Source organism: Passer montanus, unplaced genomic scaffold (assembly GCF_014805655.1).
Source record: "Passer montanus isolate IOZ18808 unplaced genomic scaffold, ASM1480565v1 scaffold9, whole genome shotgun sequence".
NCBI lineage: Eukaryota > Metazoa > Chordata > Aves > Passeriformes > Passeridae > Passer > Passer montanus.
In genome coordinates, this window is record NW_024374367.1 from 4,683,048 (window position 1) to 4,697,319 (window position 14,272).

Below are 14,272 nucleotides of genomic sequence, written 5' to 3' on the forward strand. Positions count from 1 at the left end.
TTCTGAAAACAAAATAGATGTTCCATAGAAAATTACATTCCTACACTCGAAACCTCACTGCTAGCTTCTTTCTAACATTTATATAAATTTTTTTGTGACACTAAAGAAAAGTTACTTTTGCATTTGGAAATATTCATGAAAGAAGCATTGGTATTATCACTGTCTCAGAATTATTAGAACACTTAAGGATGCAGTAAACAAGTTTGAATTTACACTGGAGAATAAATAAAATACTTGTCTAAAAGCTCTTTAAAAGAACATTTCTCTGTTTTCAGAATTCATTTTTTTCCTGAGACATTTTACCTAGTACTCCTATCATGCAAGAGAACTAACAAACCATCCCCCCAAAACATTTTTACAGATCCATTCATACCACAAAGATCACTTTATATAAGATGCTATATATGGTACATTACTTACACAAAGTACTATATTCCTGTGGCCAGGAAATACACTTGGAAAAAAAAAAGATTCATAGTGTGTACATTGACATGGATTTTGTGTTTGCTGCTTGTGTTTATCTAGATGCAGCTGTCATTCCCAAGTAATTGCTTTTGGAGGAGGTTGGGAAGTGCAGTCCAAGCTGTGCAGCAGGCAGGTGTGAGAGCCAGGCAGCCACACCAAGTCCCTGCTGTGCTGCACACACCTGGAACAGAGCTGGGAAAACAGCTGCCTCTGACTCTGCACCTGCACCAGGCTGCACTCCCAGCATGAGACCGGGGAGCACAAGGCATGACTGCTGCTGATCTTTGTGCCCCAAGAACAGATGAGAGTGGAGGAGGGTGTGAAGTAGAATACAGAAAGGGTCAAAACATCTCAAAGAAATCCAGAGGACAGACAAGCTGGTAAACTTTACTTCTTTCAAGTTGCTTGTCCTGGTGTTTCCTTGTCAGTGAACCCCCACCACTATGTAACACTTCAGGAAAGAAAAGTTCTGAATATATTCAGAGACATAACAGTAATTCAGAGGGTATTCACAGAGACAGTAACATTTTTATACTGTCCTTAGGACTAACAGTTCAGGGAAGAAGGGCTTTGAACCTCCAAACAAAAAGGCTTTTCAGATATCTAAGAGTGCCAAGAAGTTCTCATTACTTCAATGTGCCTCAAAAGGAATACAGGTTAGAATATAACCTGATTAAATTTGTAATTCTGAAACTTTTTTTGGGCAAAAATTTTGATTATGGCTTCATCACAATCACCCAATGATGAGACACAGTAAACAACAAAGCAAGCCAAAAGTTTCATGGACAAGTCTCAATTGTTTCAGCCTGATACTGGCTGATACCGTTACTGCTGAATTCATCCTTCAAAGTCAAATGGAAAAGGGATGGTAGACAAAACTTCAAAACATTAGATCTACAATATTTAACTCAGCTCTGAAAAAGAAGGGGAGGACATTCTCATGGAAAGAGAATTCTTGCAGGTCTTTCATAAAGCTGTGAGTTGCTGCAGCCTCAAGTTGCAGCAGTCCAGGGAAAGACCAGGAACACCAATGACTGCCAAGCCTACAATACATAATTGTGACCTGGGCAGAACACAGCCATTAAGTTTAGCTGTCATAATGGCAAATGCAATTATTCAAATCACGTATAAAACTTATTTCCATCTCACAAAACAAGCTTTCTTCACAAATTCCTTCATGCTGTAAATTGCCTAAATTTTACTTTCCTGTAGTAACTATCTACCCAAAAAAAGTGCATAACTCCTAAAGCTGGCAAACTAAACATGTTAAGCCAGGTCTTTTGCTCCTCTTCCCAGGAGAGCTTCTGCTCAAAGTGCCAGCATTTTGTTAATAACCAGTAAGTATTTCACAAATATCACAATATTATTATGCACATACCAGTTCCAAACCCTGCTTGGCACATTTGTAATTTTACAGCCTACACTTTCCCTTATTTATGGAGATAATCACTGTCATTCTGCCCAATGATTTTAGCATGAAGGGATCACAGGCAATATTCAAACGCATTTGACATTAGACCTAAAGCTCCACAAAACTGAATGAAAGATGCTTGTGAAGTTCAACAACCATAAATTCATATACTGGGAATATTCAGCCTGCTAATAATGCGCTCATAATTTGTTTCCAGAGAAATAAAAGGCAAGTTTTTATGAAAATTTCTAATGCTATTTTTCTATCAGACACAAAAACCATTCAGGTCTTCTGGATGTTTAAACTATTTTTTTTTTAGACTTCACTGGAAAGCAAGCCATTCAGAAAAAAAAAATGGTTAATAATTAAAGATGAATTTTGATTGTGGCACCTGGCTTCCAGATACATGTGATGGAGACAAGAAACCCCTCCTGCTGAAGGACACAGCAGAAACAAATGATCAAAGAAGCCCCAGTTTGGAATCCTTCCAGAAGCTCCATCTTACCATCCTGAAGCCCACTATTGTTTTGATAAATTCTATTATCTGAGCTGGTGTTAAAATGAACTTTTTTCTTGGGGGCCCGTGCTTGTCTGTTCCCAATCTCTTGGTAAGAATTCCTTTTTCTGGCCAATCATGCTGTGCCTTAATGGTGCAGATGGGGAGGAAGCACTGCCAAGACCTCTGTAAACACTCACAATACTGTTGAGAGGCTGAAAGGTAACATTATTTTGATAATGGTTTCTGAAACTTGTTATCAGCAGAAAATCTTTTCTCTGCCACATGTCCTCCTATGTGAAAATATGCCATCTGCAAGTTGAGAGCTGAAAATTACTCTCTCCAGGCAGATCAGGAACAAGTGAGAACAAACTGATTGCTCTGACTGAAACATGCAGGTGTTCAGTCCACCAAGGCTCTGAAACAGACCAACGTTTTTGTAGGGATAACAATGCATCTGCAACAAAAATCCTTCCTCCTGTGCTACAATAGTACATTTTTAAATAGAATATAGATTCTACTTCCTTTGTGAGAAAGCTATACAAGGGGAAAAAGTTGTTTGTGGCATGTATGCATAAAGGCACTACAAAATCAGAAAAACTGTCTACCACACATTTGTTCATCATTATGTTTCTCAAGCTATAGAAACCTTCACAAGCATCTTTCATTTTCAGGTAAAAAAAAAAAATTTAAATAATTTTTAAAGAAAGAGAGAATGAATGCTCCATCTTACAGAATTATCAGAGTGGTAATTCCCCAAGGATCCTGTAACACTTCATCAAAACAGATGTTTAATAGATGACAGCAAAGACAATTGAGCAGATAGCATATTGGGTCTTCTCATCTATTTGACACCTGCACAATCACTTATGAAATAGCAAATAGCAGCAAGCTTAATTACTCATAGCTGGGGACAGAAAACTTCATCAGCAATGACACCGCCTATAATTCTTAAGATGTAGCATAGAAATGTGCTTTCTCCATGAAAACACTGTTCTTTTGAATGGCAGCTTCTTCTTCCTCCAGATATTGAAACAAGGAACCCATGGGAATGCCCAGTGTCTCACAGGTGCTCCAAGCTGAGAGAGGCTGTGGTTTAATTCAGCACTGCTAAAAACTTGCTAACACCTGAAATGAGCACTGCTGGTTCCCCAATGTGCTTTCAGATGTGTTGCAGTATCAGAGCAGATACGATGAAACTCCAATCCATTCAAAGAGGAAAATGACCCCTTAGTTTGCTCTAACTTTTGCAAATCAAATTACAATCCTTGACTAACACAGTGGGACCGAATTCCACCAATCCCTTCAGGCTGCCATCCTGATTTTCTGTAGAAAGCTGCACTGTCCTTTTCAGTCCCCTCGCTTTGGTCCTCAGACTTAGCTGAGAACTAAACTGCATCCAGATCATAGACTCAAATCAAATCTGTGTGGAATTGTCTTTGCATTGATTCCCACTCTAAAATGAGCAATGAAAAATAACAAATAGGGTGAGATTGTCTGTGAAAACAAGGCTGAAAAACAATCCTCGTTCAAGAGAGCCATCTAGTGCCTTCATGCTCTACATGAAGGATGCAAATCTTCAATTTAGCTACTGGCTGATTTTTACAAATTATTATGGGCCTCATTTTTTTTCCTCATACTTTCAAACAGTAACCAATGCACTGTTTCTTGCTCAGTATCCAAAGACCACTACTCTAGTTAATGAACCTTGCAAAAATTCAGCAGATAATGAAAAAGTGAAAATTTAATTAAGTCAGTATTTGCAAGAACTTGTTGAAAGAATCTCATGAACTGAGAAATTCCTGAAGTTCTCCTTCTAAAGATTATGCATTAGAGAAATATTTTTCCAATGTTTAGTTTTGAGTCAAATAATGAGCTAAAGGAAATAAAACCACATATTTTAGCATGTATTCATTGTTATAAATCTAAAACCTAAAGCCTATGTAGTTTCATCAATAAATCTATATTCAGGGAAATTAAATGTGTAAGAGTCAAAGCTAATTAAAGCAGTGTGACTATAAAAAAATAGATAACTAGATGTTAATTATCTATTAGCAAATTAAAATAATACATTCTCCACATGAATACTTTAAGGAGAAAGGTGCGTGAAGCTCATTCCCTTGAATAAATAGCCCTTTATTACCCCATTTGGAAGTTCTTCCCCAAAAACCCTGGTCTGAATGCAATTGGAAATGAGACAACATTGCAGAGCAATGGCAGCGTAAGAACTCTGTCAATGGAGCATACAGCAGGCAGTGAAACACCACTGAGAACCTGTTTGCTGTTACCAAATACAGCCATCAGCTGACTAAGCATCTCTCTGATAATCATTAGATTTTTTTTTTCTTTTCATCAGTTGAACTTTGACTATGTAAAAAATCTTCCATTATCACAAGTCTCTAGGAGAGAACACAAAGTGTGTGTTTAGAAAGAATACATTCAATTGAATTCCATAAAAAGCAGGGCAGTGAACATACAGAACTATCTTAAATGCACTCATTGGACATAAACGGCTCTAAAATATTTGGGTTGTTTTGTTTTGTAAAGGGTTATGTTTCAGGGAGAAGATGATGTGCTGATATATGGAAATAAACCAAGCAGGTGAAGACATTAGCTCTACCTACAGAAAAGCTACAGCAAACTATTTCCTTCCAACAGTGCAGCAGCCTACCAGTAACCAAGTCTGGATTCATTTATTCTCTCAAATCTAATCCTATTCCCCTTAAATCAGTAAATCCCACTGACCTCATCTGACTCAAAAAAACCCACATGAACAGAATTTTGTCCTCAGTGCTCTCAAACATATCCACATTTTTGCTGGATATGTCTTTCAGAGCATTATTGGGGTTATTCACCAATATTTTAGTCAAATATTTATAGGGAGATGCAATATGTTTATAGCCATTATCTAATTTTGTATTTGTGCATAAATATATTGAGAGACTTATAATCATGTTGGAATGCCAGCCTCAAACTGTTAACAACCAAACAAAATTTCCTATTATCCTATTTTCAGGATTGCCTCACAAGCCAAAACTACATCTATAAAATTAGGATATGATCATCTGTTCACTAAATCAGAAATACCGTTTTGTTTAAACAGTTTAATCTAACATTACACTTTTCCTTCATTAAGTTGAGTTTTAGGTGAAATTTTAGAAAGGGTTTACATTATTAGCTGTGTTCTAATACCTACAATAAAACTTCCACTTTCATTACTAAAATAAGCCAGCACATACCAAGGCTAAACTCATTTTCTTACACAGAGTTTATGACTTGTACAAGGAAAAAAATTAGCAAATGAAAAGCTTCTTTTTTAGCAGACTGGGAGGCAGAGGAGGGAGAAGGTTGTTTTTAAAAGATGAAAAAACTTTTTTTCTTTTGAGTCTTTGCATCCTTGCAAGAGAAAAAGTGTGCTCATACATATATATGTATATATACAGATATAGACTCTGACAGGAGATTGGCCTGTTGAAGTTTTCTGCAACTCCAGCTCGTGTGACAATACATGGATTTCCAGTCCAGGTAAAAGGCTGAATGTTTCCTAAGACAAAGGAATTTCAACTCAGCTAACAGAGATGGTCTAAATCAGGGAAGTGTACATGCAATTCAACTCTCCCCTTTCCTGGAAATTCAGTTCTGATTCTGAGAAAATACATTAACATCTCAGAGCTGTGCCTCACCTCCATGAGCTATAGTCATTCATACAAAAAAAAGGACAGGAAGACAGAGCTAGTGAAAGTTAATTACATTATAGAAAAATGAAGTTATTGGCACAGAAATGAGTAGCAGCACATTTACAGAACAGGGAATATGAAAGAAACCAAAATTGATCATTTTTCTCTATTTCATTGTGGCCTGTCTCCAAAATCTTAACATGCTACCAGAAAATAGTAAATGTGTGAAATGAGCAAAGAGCCTTGCAAAGACAGTATTTTATGTCTGGGGACAACAGTCGAATTACATCAATTTAAGCCAGTCTCCAGATTGCCTTCTAAAGGATGCACTTTGCAGAAATTCTGGCAGGATCAATACTGATCATCTCCACAGATGGAAAGGTACAGAAATCCAGCTTATTTATGGATCTGGTTTTTTCCTCTTCCAAAAAATAATTTTTTTAGTTGTTAGTATGAGACATGGCAGTTTCAAACTGACAGCTTTCTCATATATGAGATTCCAAACTAGTGGTGCTGGTGTCATGGAGGTCAATCCTGCTTTTAAAGAAAGTGATTTCTAAATGAACAAAGCTTTCCAATCCTTCATGGAGTTATAAAAACTATTGCAACCAAGCACCCTGGCAAGAATATCACAGGGCATAGCAAAATCTGAATGAGCTATGTTAGAAGTAGCAACTGTTCTCTAGAGCATAATCGGGTTCTGTCTACTTTCTCATGTCTCCAGCAACTGCCAACACTGCAGCGTCCTTCTGCATACTTAAGGGGTCACCTTAACAACACATATTACCACTGATATTTTGAGAAAAAGCAATTGTCTTTAGAGCAAATGATAAGATTAATATTTTGATTTGAGGCAGGAGAAATAAAAGGAAAGAGGTACTAATGAACCTAATAAAAAAGCTCAGTCTAGAATGTTAATCTGTGTAACCAACTTCAGGGAAGAAACGTTTGGTGTCAATAAAGCATTTCCTTAGTAAATTACTACTGGCTCCAGTGTAAGACATTTACAGTAAACACCAAAAGTCTGCAAGGCATCTGTTCTATTCACAGTGGAAGAAGGAACTTTGCTCCATTAATAACTTTAAAAACATGCAATAACTAATTCATGATGGCAGTTCAAATCCTATCAGCAGCCTTCGTTATTTGACCAAGCTGAGTTCAAAGATAGAGCAAAGTTTTAAAAAGCCCCTTGAAAGTTTAGAAGTACACTTTAAATTATTATAAAGATGTGTTGTTCTCCTTTCTACTAAATACAAAAAGCTGTAATTTTAAACCATGAGCAACAACATTATTTTAAGAATACATGCAAGATAAGAGTTAAAATGTGTATATAAAGTCCTATATGATCTCAGAATTTGTTTTAGTGAAATTGTATGTTGTACATAGAGGGGCATGTGTAATATACATGTATGTATATATAATAAAATACTTGCTGGAATTTTAACATTTGACTTCACTAGAGACTTAGTGGGACTTTGCCTTAGGCAAGTTTTTAATAGCAATAATAAAAAAATACTTAATGGTACTTAGGGTAAATAATGTGTGGTCACTATGTTTAAAAAAAAGTAATACCAAACATCTGTGCTAGATTTCCACATGATAAAAACCCCATATTACCTACAGTTCTCCCAAAGTTATAGAGGAACAAATGTTTATTTAAAATTCTAGAAGAGACATGTGATAACCAATTTAAGAACTTTAAGGCAGGCATCTTGTGTTTTCTGACAAGAATATATATTTAGTGATCTTTATATTTAATTCTGAACGTGAAGAAAGTCATAGTATGACGTTATGGCTTCAAGACAGATTTTCAATCACTAACAAACCAAGAACGTCCTTTTCCTTAAGTGTACTTGCAAAGAGCACTATGTTCCCCACAGGATACATTCATTTTCTTATCAAAGCATAAGCTATTCCTTTTTTTTTTTTTTTTCAGAAAACAACAATAAAGTTCATCTGCTTTTGAAAAACACTAAAAAATTATATTAGTGAGATTAGTTAGTTAAAGGCATAGGATTCAGTTTAACAGTGATGGAAAACCAAGTGCAATCTGGGCAGAAATCCTCCAAAAGCATGAAACAGAGCTCAGCACTCTTTTAAGAGGCTCCATTTCCCAACTGCAGCAGAAACACGTGCTCACACTGTTACTCAGAGCTACATTTGTTCTCTCTTGCTTTGTGAATCAGGAACTAAGGAAACCTTTGCTATAACTCTCTCCAAGCTGGGAATCCTGCTATCCTTGTGAAAGCTTATCGCCTAGATTTTAAATTCCTTGATAAAGAAAAGAAATCTAACCCCATTTTTTACACAGCTTATTTCCCAACATTTTAGTGAACCTTGCTGACACTGACATTCTTTGCTATTCCTGTAAAAGAGCAGGATTCCAACTTCAGCTTCACTCTCCTTCTGCTCTATAATGTGCCTCACATTTGCCATTTCTAAGGCCCTGAAACACAAAGCTTGAATAAAACTGTCATCACAAGTTTGCTTCTGTGGAACAAAGTTTAAAAGTGTGTGGATTGCACACTGCAGAAAGGTATAATCTTTGAGGACCATCAAGTCAACACCTCACAGCTAGCCTGTACCTCCTACAAGAATATGAAAGCAAATTAAGGAAAAAAAAAAGTTTTATTTTTCAGAGTTGTTTCTCTGCCTCTAGTACACCAACCAAATACATTACTCTCACCTGTACTTTCTCTAAGAAGTACCATATAAAACCTGGAGAACTTCCAGATCTTTGAAGGCAGCTATAATTATCAAATACCTGCTGAGGCTACTCATGGAGGTGGGTGGGGGAAAGGCAAGAAGCAATCCATGGCTTAAAAACAAGACATTTTTGCATGATTCTTGAATAACCAGCCAATCAGACAGTAGGATATTTATTTCTGATAATGTACATGTGTGAAACTGCCAGAGAACTAATAATTGACAAGGTGGCAGAGTCCAACAGAAAACAAGAAGTTATTTCTCTCTATCTAGTTAAGTGAAAAAGTGAAAAAGTTACGAACTAGACAAAAGCAGCTGTGGAGTAACAAAGAACACCTCCCTCACAATTTAACTCCTTGTAGGATCAGTGCTCAGGGGATGCAGGTCAAGGAGAGAGAACTGACATTCATTTGAGATACAGGTGCATTGACAAGGTGGTCCTTAATTCCCAGTGTTTCAAGACCACTTGCTTCAGTTTCTCTCACAACATGGTAATTTAATTCTCTGGTTTGGTGAAACTATCACCCACCAGTGATCATTAATAGCTTTCTACACACCATGTTCAATTACCTAAAAGATGAACAAAATGAATCAACAAATAAATGAATGAACTAAGTCATGAACAGCATGAGAGAGAAAATTATGGCTGCATTAGGGGAAAACATGGTCAAAAGCTCAACATGTAAGACTTGACCTTCTTCTAGCTAGGTTGGTACACAATTAGATTTCATTAACTGAAAAATTCAGATTGAAAGTAATTTTAAATTAAATACCAACAGCAAAGGGCTTATAAGAAGTCCACCTCTACATTACATTTTAATGTAGTGTTGAGGCTGTATAAAATCAGCTGTCTTCAGTTAATTTTTTCCATACTCAACTTGATTTGCACCATGTTAACTTTTTTTCCCCAGACAGCACTCCTTCTGCTGTAAACTTCAGCAGAATCTATCACTGTAAAGGTAAACTGCCACAAACAAACCCTATTTGTTGAATAACTTCATATGATGCTACACAGAATTTTATCATCCTTGTTTCACAGAATCAAGTCATTAAGGCTGGAAAAGACATCCAAGACCATCAAGTCTCAAGTCTTTGAAAAGTTCCACCTTGTCAATCATACCATGGCACTGAGTGCCAAACCCAGTCATTTCCTGACACCTTCAGGGATGGTGACCCCATCACTTCCTCATGTTGTCCATTCCAGCATTTAACAACCTTTTCCATTAAAGAATTCCCCTTGAATCTCCCCTGGCACAGACAATTTCAAGTGCAGCAGCAGAAATAAAATAGCAAAACTAATTAAAGAGAAAAAAAGCCATCCAGGATTTCAGCAAACAGAACATTACACATGACCCAATACTACTTTCTCAGAAATACACTCAACACTTGAGGTATACTCCAACCTGTAAAAACAAAGAAAGCAGAATATTTTAGATTATGTTCTAAAATGACAAATATTTTGTTAAGGGTATAGAAAGATTAACACAATTTAAGTGAATTCTAAATACTTCATGAATGAAAGTCATTAAGAATGTATCCAAGTTCTAGCTTACTTTTAAAGCATTCTCAGGAGGGAAAAAAAAATGTTCAGTAACACTGCCAGGTGATTTACACAGTTAAGATGAAAAACTACAAACACTTGTTATGGAAAAAAGAATCAATCCACTAGGCAGTTTGCTGCAGAAGATTCAACCCAGTAACCTCTGTTTTATCATGCTGAGAACCTGTATTGTGCAGGATGAAGACTAAAAGCAGAGACAGAAATTCAAATGAGCACTGCAGAACAAGGATTTACTGAGCTACACATAAAGATCAAAGGTTGATCTATTTGGACTTTTAACAAATACGTAATACTTTTAAACTATACATAATGTCTGGTGTTACTTCAAAGCATGCAGACAACTTTCCATAACTAAAAAAGCAAAAAAAATATTTGAACCTCAGTACATTTTCCAAGAGTCCACCAGAACAATAAAATCCAGAGTCCTGGATAAACAAACAGGCACCTATTAAAACATTTTGTTTCTAAAGAGTTCCTACAGCCTACACATCATACTTCCAAGCTCCCTACAACTTCAAATATGCAGAAACTTAAAAATAAAAATAAAATCTATAAATACTGTGTGCAACAGAAAGAGAGCAACTGCACCCAAAGCCTTGAATTCCTATAAAAACAATGAAATCATGAGCCAAAATGTCCAAAATATTAGACAGTTCCTGCCAATCTGGCTGGGACAGATTCCAGGCAACAAATCCAGTAAAATTTTGATCACTTACCAAGGTATATCAGCATGCCATTAGCAGTAAATCCCATTCTACACTTGCAACACTCCAGACAAAAGACAACTTGTATATTATCACATAAACTGAGGGAGAAACAACACTTTTCCCTGCCCCTGAGAACAACTTGGGGGGGAGCATCAAATTAATTCAGTATAAATACAGGAGAAACATGCACAGTCTATAGATAGTAATAATATCTCCTTTCAGCATGTCTTGGCCTAATCAGTTAACTGGATGCCAATCGGACTTTACTTGGAAGCTTCTATTTCATCTATTTTTTCAAGTTCAATTTAGTTCTATTTCTCACTGTTCTTGATGACCCTTCTCATTAGAAACTTCAAATTTCCTCATGTCGCATATATCGCCAAATTAGGGTTCACAAACTTAATTGACACTGATACAACACATGAAATACAACCACACAATCAACCATCTTTGAAAACAGTGTATGCAGACCTACATCCAGAAACTTGTCTTCTATTTTATAGACCTTATTCCACAACCCTTCCTCGTCACAAATTCAGTATCATTAGCTCCGTATATAATTCCTTTCAGAATCCATTATGTTTTACATCCATTTTAATTAAAGTTCTGCCTGTGAAAAATTCCGGATCTACATCTTCACAAGAAAACTTTACTAAAACATATAATGAAATTTTCCACTTGCTAAGCTTCAAATGGGCAGCAGAAAATACTGAGTCCTCAGTGCATATTCTAGGTTAGAGAAGAACATAAGCTAAATAGAAAATAATTTGTCCATAGCAAAGAAAATATTTTGCCAACAGTCCCTAGATGTAAATAGCTGTTCCTAATCTCAAGCTTAATTCTTAAGCTCTTGCACTAATTTCATTTGTGCTTTGAGCTGTCATGCAAACTGATGTTTTCAGTGACCACACTGCTGCTGAGTTTCTAAGTGAACAGAAGTGTTTCTTCTGACTTCCCTTGCTGTGTGTAGCTGTCCATAACCTCCCTGCAAAATTTCACCCTTCTTAGCATGGTCTTTGTGAGGAAGACTGGCCTTGTCTTGCTTGCCTGACAGAGTCACATGAGAACACTGCTGGGATCTAAAGGGGCAGATGGGCTTGACACCAGGCCAGATTTTCTTTCAATTGTACAAATCCAATCATCCCAAATCCAGCCCCAAAAATGCATTTACAAGTGATGTAGGCAGCTGGTGCAGGTGGGCTTGGGATCAAATTTAGTTTTTCTAAGTAGCCAGCAGCACAGTGTTTTCATGTGACATGACAGTATATTTATGTAAAAAGCTGAGAGTATCCCCACATGAAAATACATTAGAAATGCAGATAAGCAGAAGCCTTTGTTTATATCGAAGGAAAATGATGTTAAAACACTCTTTTCAAACACCAGAGGCATAAAAATCCAACACACAGTAGCATGCACTCATGACTCCTTAGTTAGAGCAGCAGCAGGTGTCACTTCCCTCTTCATAGGTATAGTCTTCACTTGCCAGAATCAATTCAACAAAATGAAAGGATAAAGAAATTTTGTAAAGCAACATTTCAGCAACAGTAAGCCCCAATATACCTACTTCTCTTCCATATTCTTATTCTTGCTTTCAAATATCATACAGTTCTGCTGAGTACTTATTACAGATTTAAAACAAATGCATGCTATCCTTTTCATCCTTTTCATCAAAAATTAGAGCACAAAAAGAAAACACTTCAATAATTACATTTCTGAAACCGCAACATGTTCCATGACTATTTTTAACAAAAAACATGTATTTTAAATAAAGAAATGAGTTTTTCGTTACCTCTCTAAGATGCATGTTTTCCTTCTCCTTCTGATCTAAAATCACTTCTAAATGATTAACCTGAGATTCAGCCTCTGCCATCCTTCGAGTTCTCTCATTGTCATCTTCCATTCCTTTAGAAGGCAAACCTTTACTTTGCAACATCTCTAGAAGCTTTTTTATTGATTCATCTCTGGCATTTAGTGTTTGCTTTTGTGTTTCAATCCTAAGCTCCATTTCTTCTAGAGTTTTTCTCAACAGGAAGAGCTCTTTAGCTTGTCTATCATGTTCTGCCTGAAGTCTTCGAAAATTCTCCTCCGTGAGCTCAATGGTAAAATGCTCAGCCCCTCGGTTCCCACTTTCTTGCTGGAGAAGATGGTTAAGATCTCTCTGGGTTCTAAGCTCATCTTGAAGTGCCTGGATTGTCATTTGCAGATGCTGCAATAAAGAAGACAAAAGAAAAATTAGCTTAGGATCTGATCGTAGAATTAGTATTTGATTAAAGCTTTGTTGTATGCTGTTACAAAAAGTCATTAGAATTAGTAATGAAAATATACCAAATGATCTTATAAAATATCAAATGCAGGTGACAATATTTGTAATGATATCTTTCAAGTGCTTCTAGAAAGAAAAAAGACGACAACATACACAGACACAAAATAATGCCAGCTACAGATAAAATTAATAGCAACAAATGCAAACACTAGGCAGTGACACATCCATTAGAACAATCAATGAGTACCTACAAAGCTCAAAGACTCAGTATTCCATGTTTTCTAAATTACCTCATAGACTAAAGATAAATCTGCTCTTTGTGGTGCTCAGCAGCACTGATGTTCATAAAGTCAATCAAAGCCCTCGCTAAAATTAAAGGGGACGTTGGGGAGGGACTGAGTTGGGACTGGTTGGTTCCATTTTTTCATTTTGGAAGCTAAAGCTATAAATTTTAGTAAACAGGATTACTGCATCTCTAAAAAGCAAACAAAAAAAACACAATAAGCAATACTGAATTTTTAAAAAGAAATTCACTGCAAGTAGTGGACAAACCTTTGTTCTTCTGGCATCCAAAAACTGAACAGCATGGTAAACGAAAAAATGAAGCAAAATCAACATAAATAAAGGTCAGATGCAAGCAAAGAAGATTCAACAGAAAGAACTGAATTCAACAAAAAGTATATTCAACAGAAAAAAATAATTTTATTGAGTTATACAGAAAGGCAACAACAAAGTCACTTTACTCAAATACATAAACATAGACAGACTTCACTCACTAGAGGTGACAAAGAAAAGCATATTTGAAATAATCAGTCCCATGATAAATTACAACATTCCTATTGGACATTGCTGGTCTTTTACACTTTTACGTTTTTCAGAACACTAACTTGTCCTAAAATATTTATACTACATCTGAGTACAGGGATCTGTCTCTGTTCCAGAGGACTGTCTTGCACTCCTTACTCAATGCAAGTCAAAATCAAAGT

At 36.3% G+C, this 14,272-nt stretch overlaps 1 protein-coding gene across 10 annotated transcripts in view; it reads right to left on the reverse strand.

Moving 5' to 3' along the window:
* Nucleotides 1-14,272, reverse strand: part of ERC2 (ELKS/RAB6-interacting/CAST family member 2) — a 420,178-nt gene that overhangs the window by 350,082 nt on the left and 55,824 nt on the right. For all 10 annotated transcript variants that reach the window (XR_005626125.1, XR_005626124.1, XR_005626132.1 and 7 more), the window contains one exon: nucleotides 12,813-13,229. Coding sequence is in view for 1 of the 10 variants with exons in the window: in XM_039695532.1 (XP_039551466.1) it covers nucleotides 12,813-13,229 (417 nt within the window). In the remaining 9 variants the exon portion in view is untranslated. The remainder of the gene's footprint in view (nucleotides 1-12,812; nucleotides 13,230-14,272) is intronic.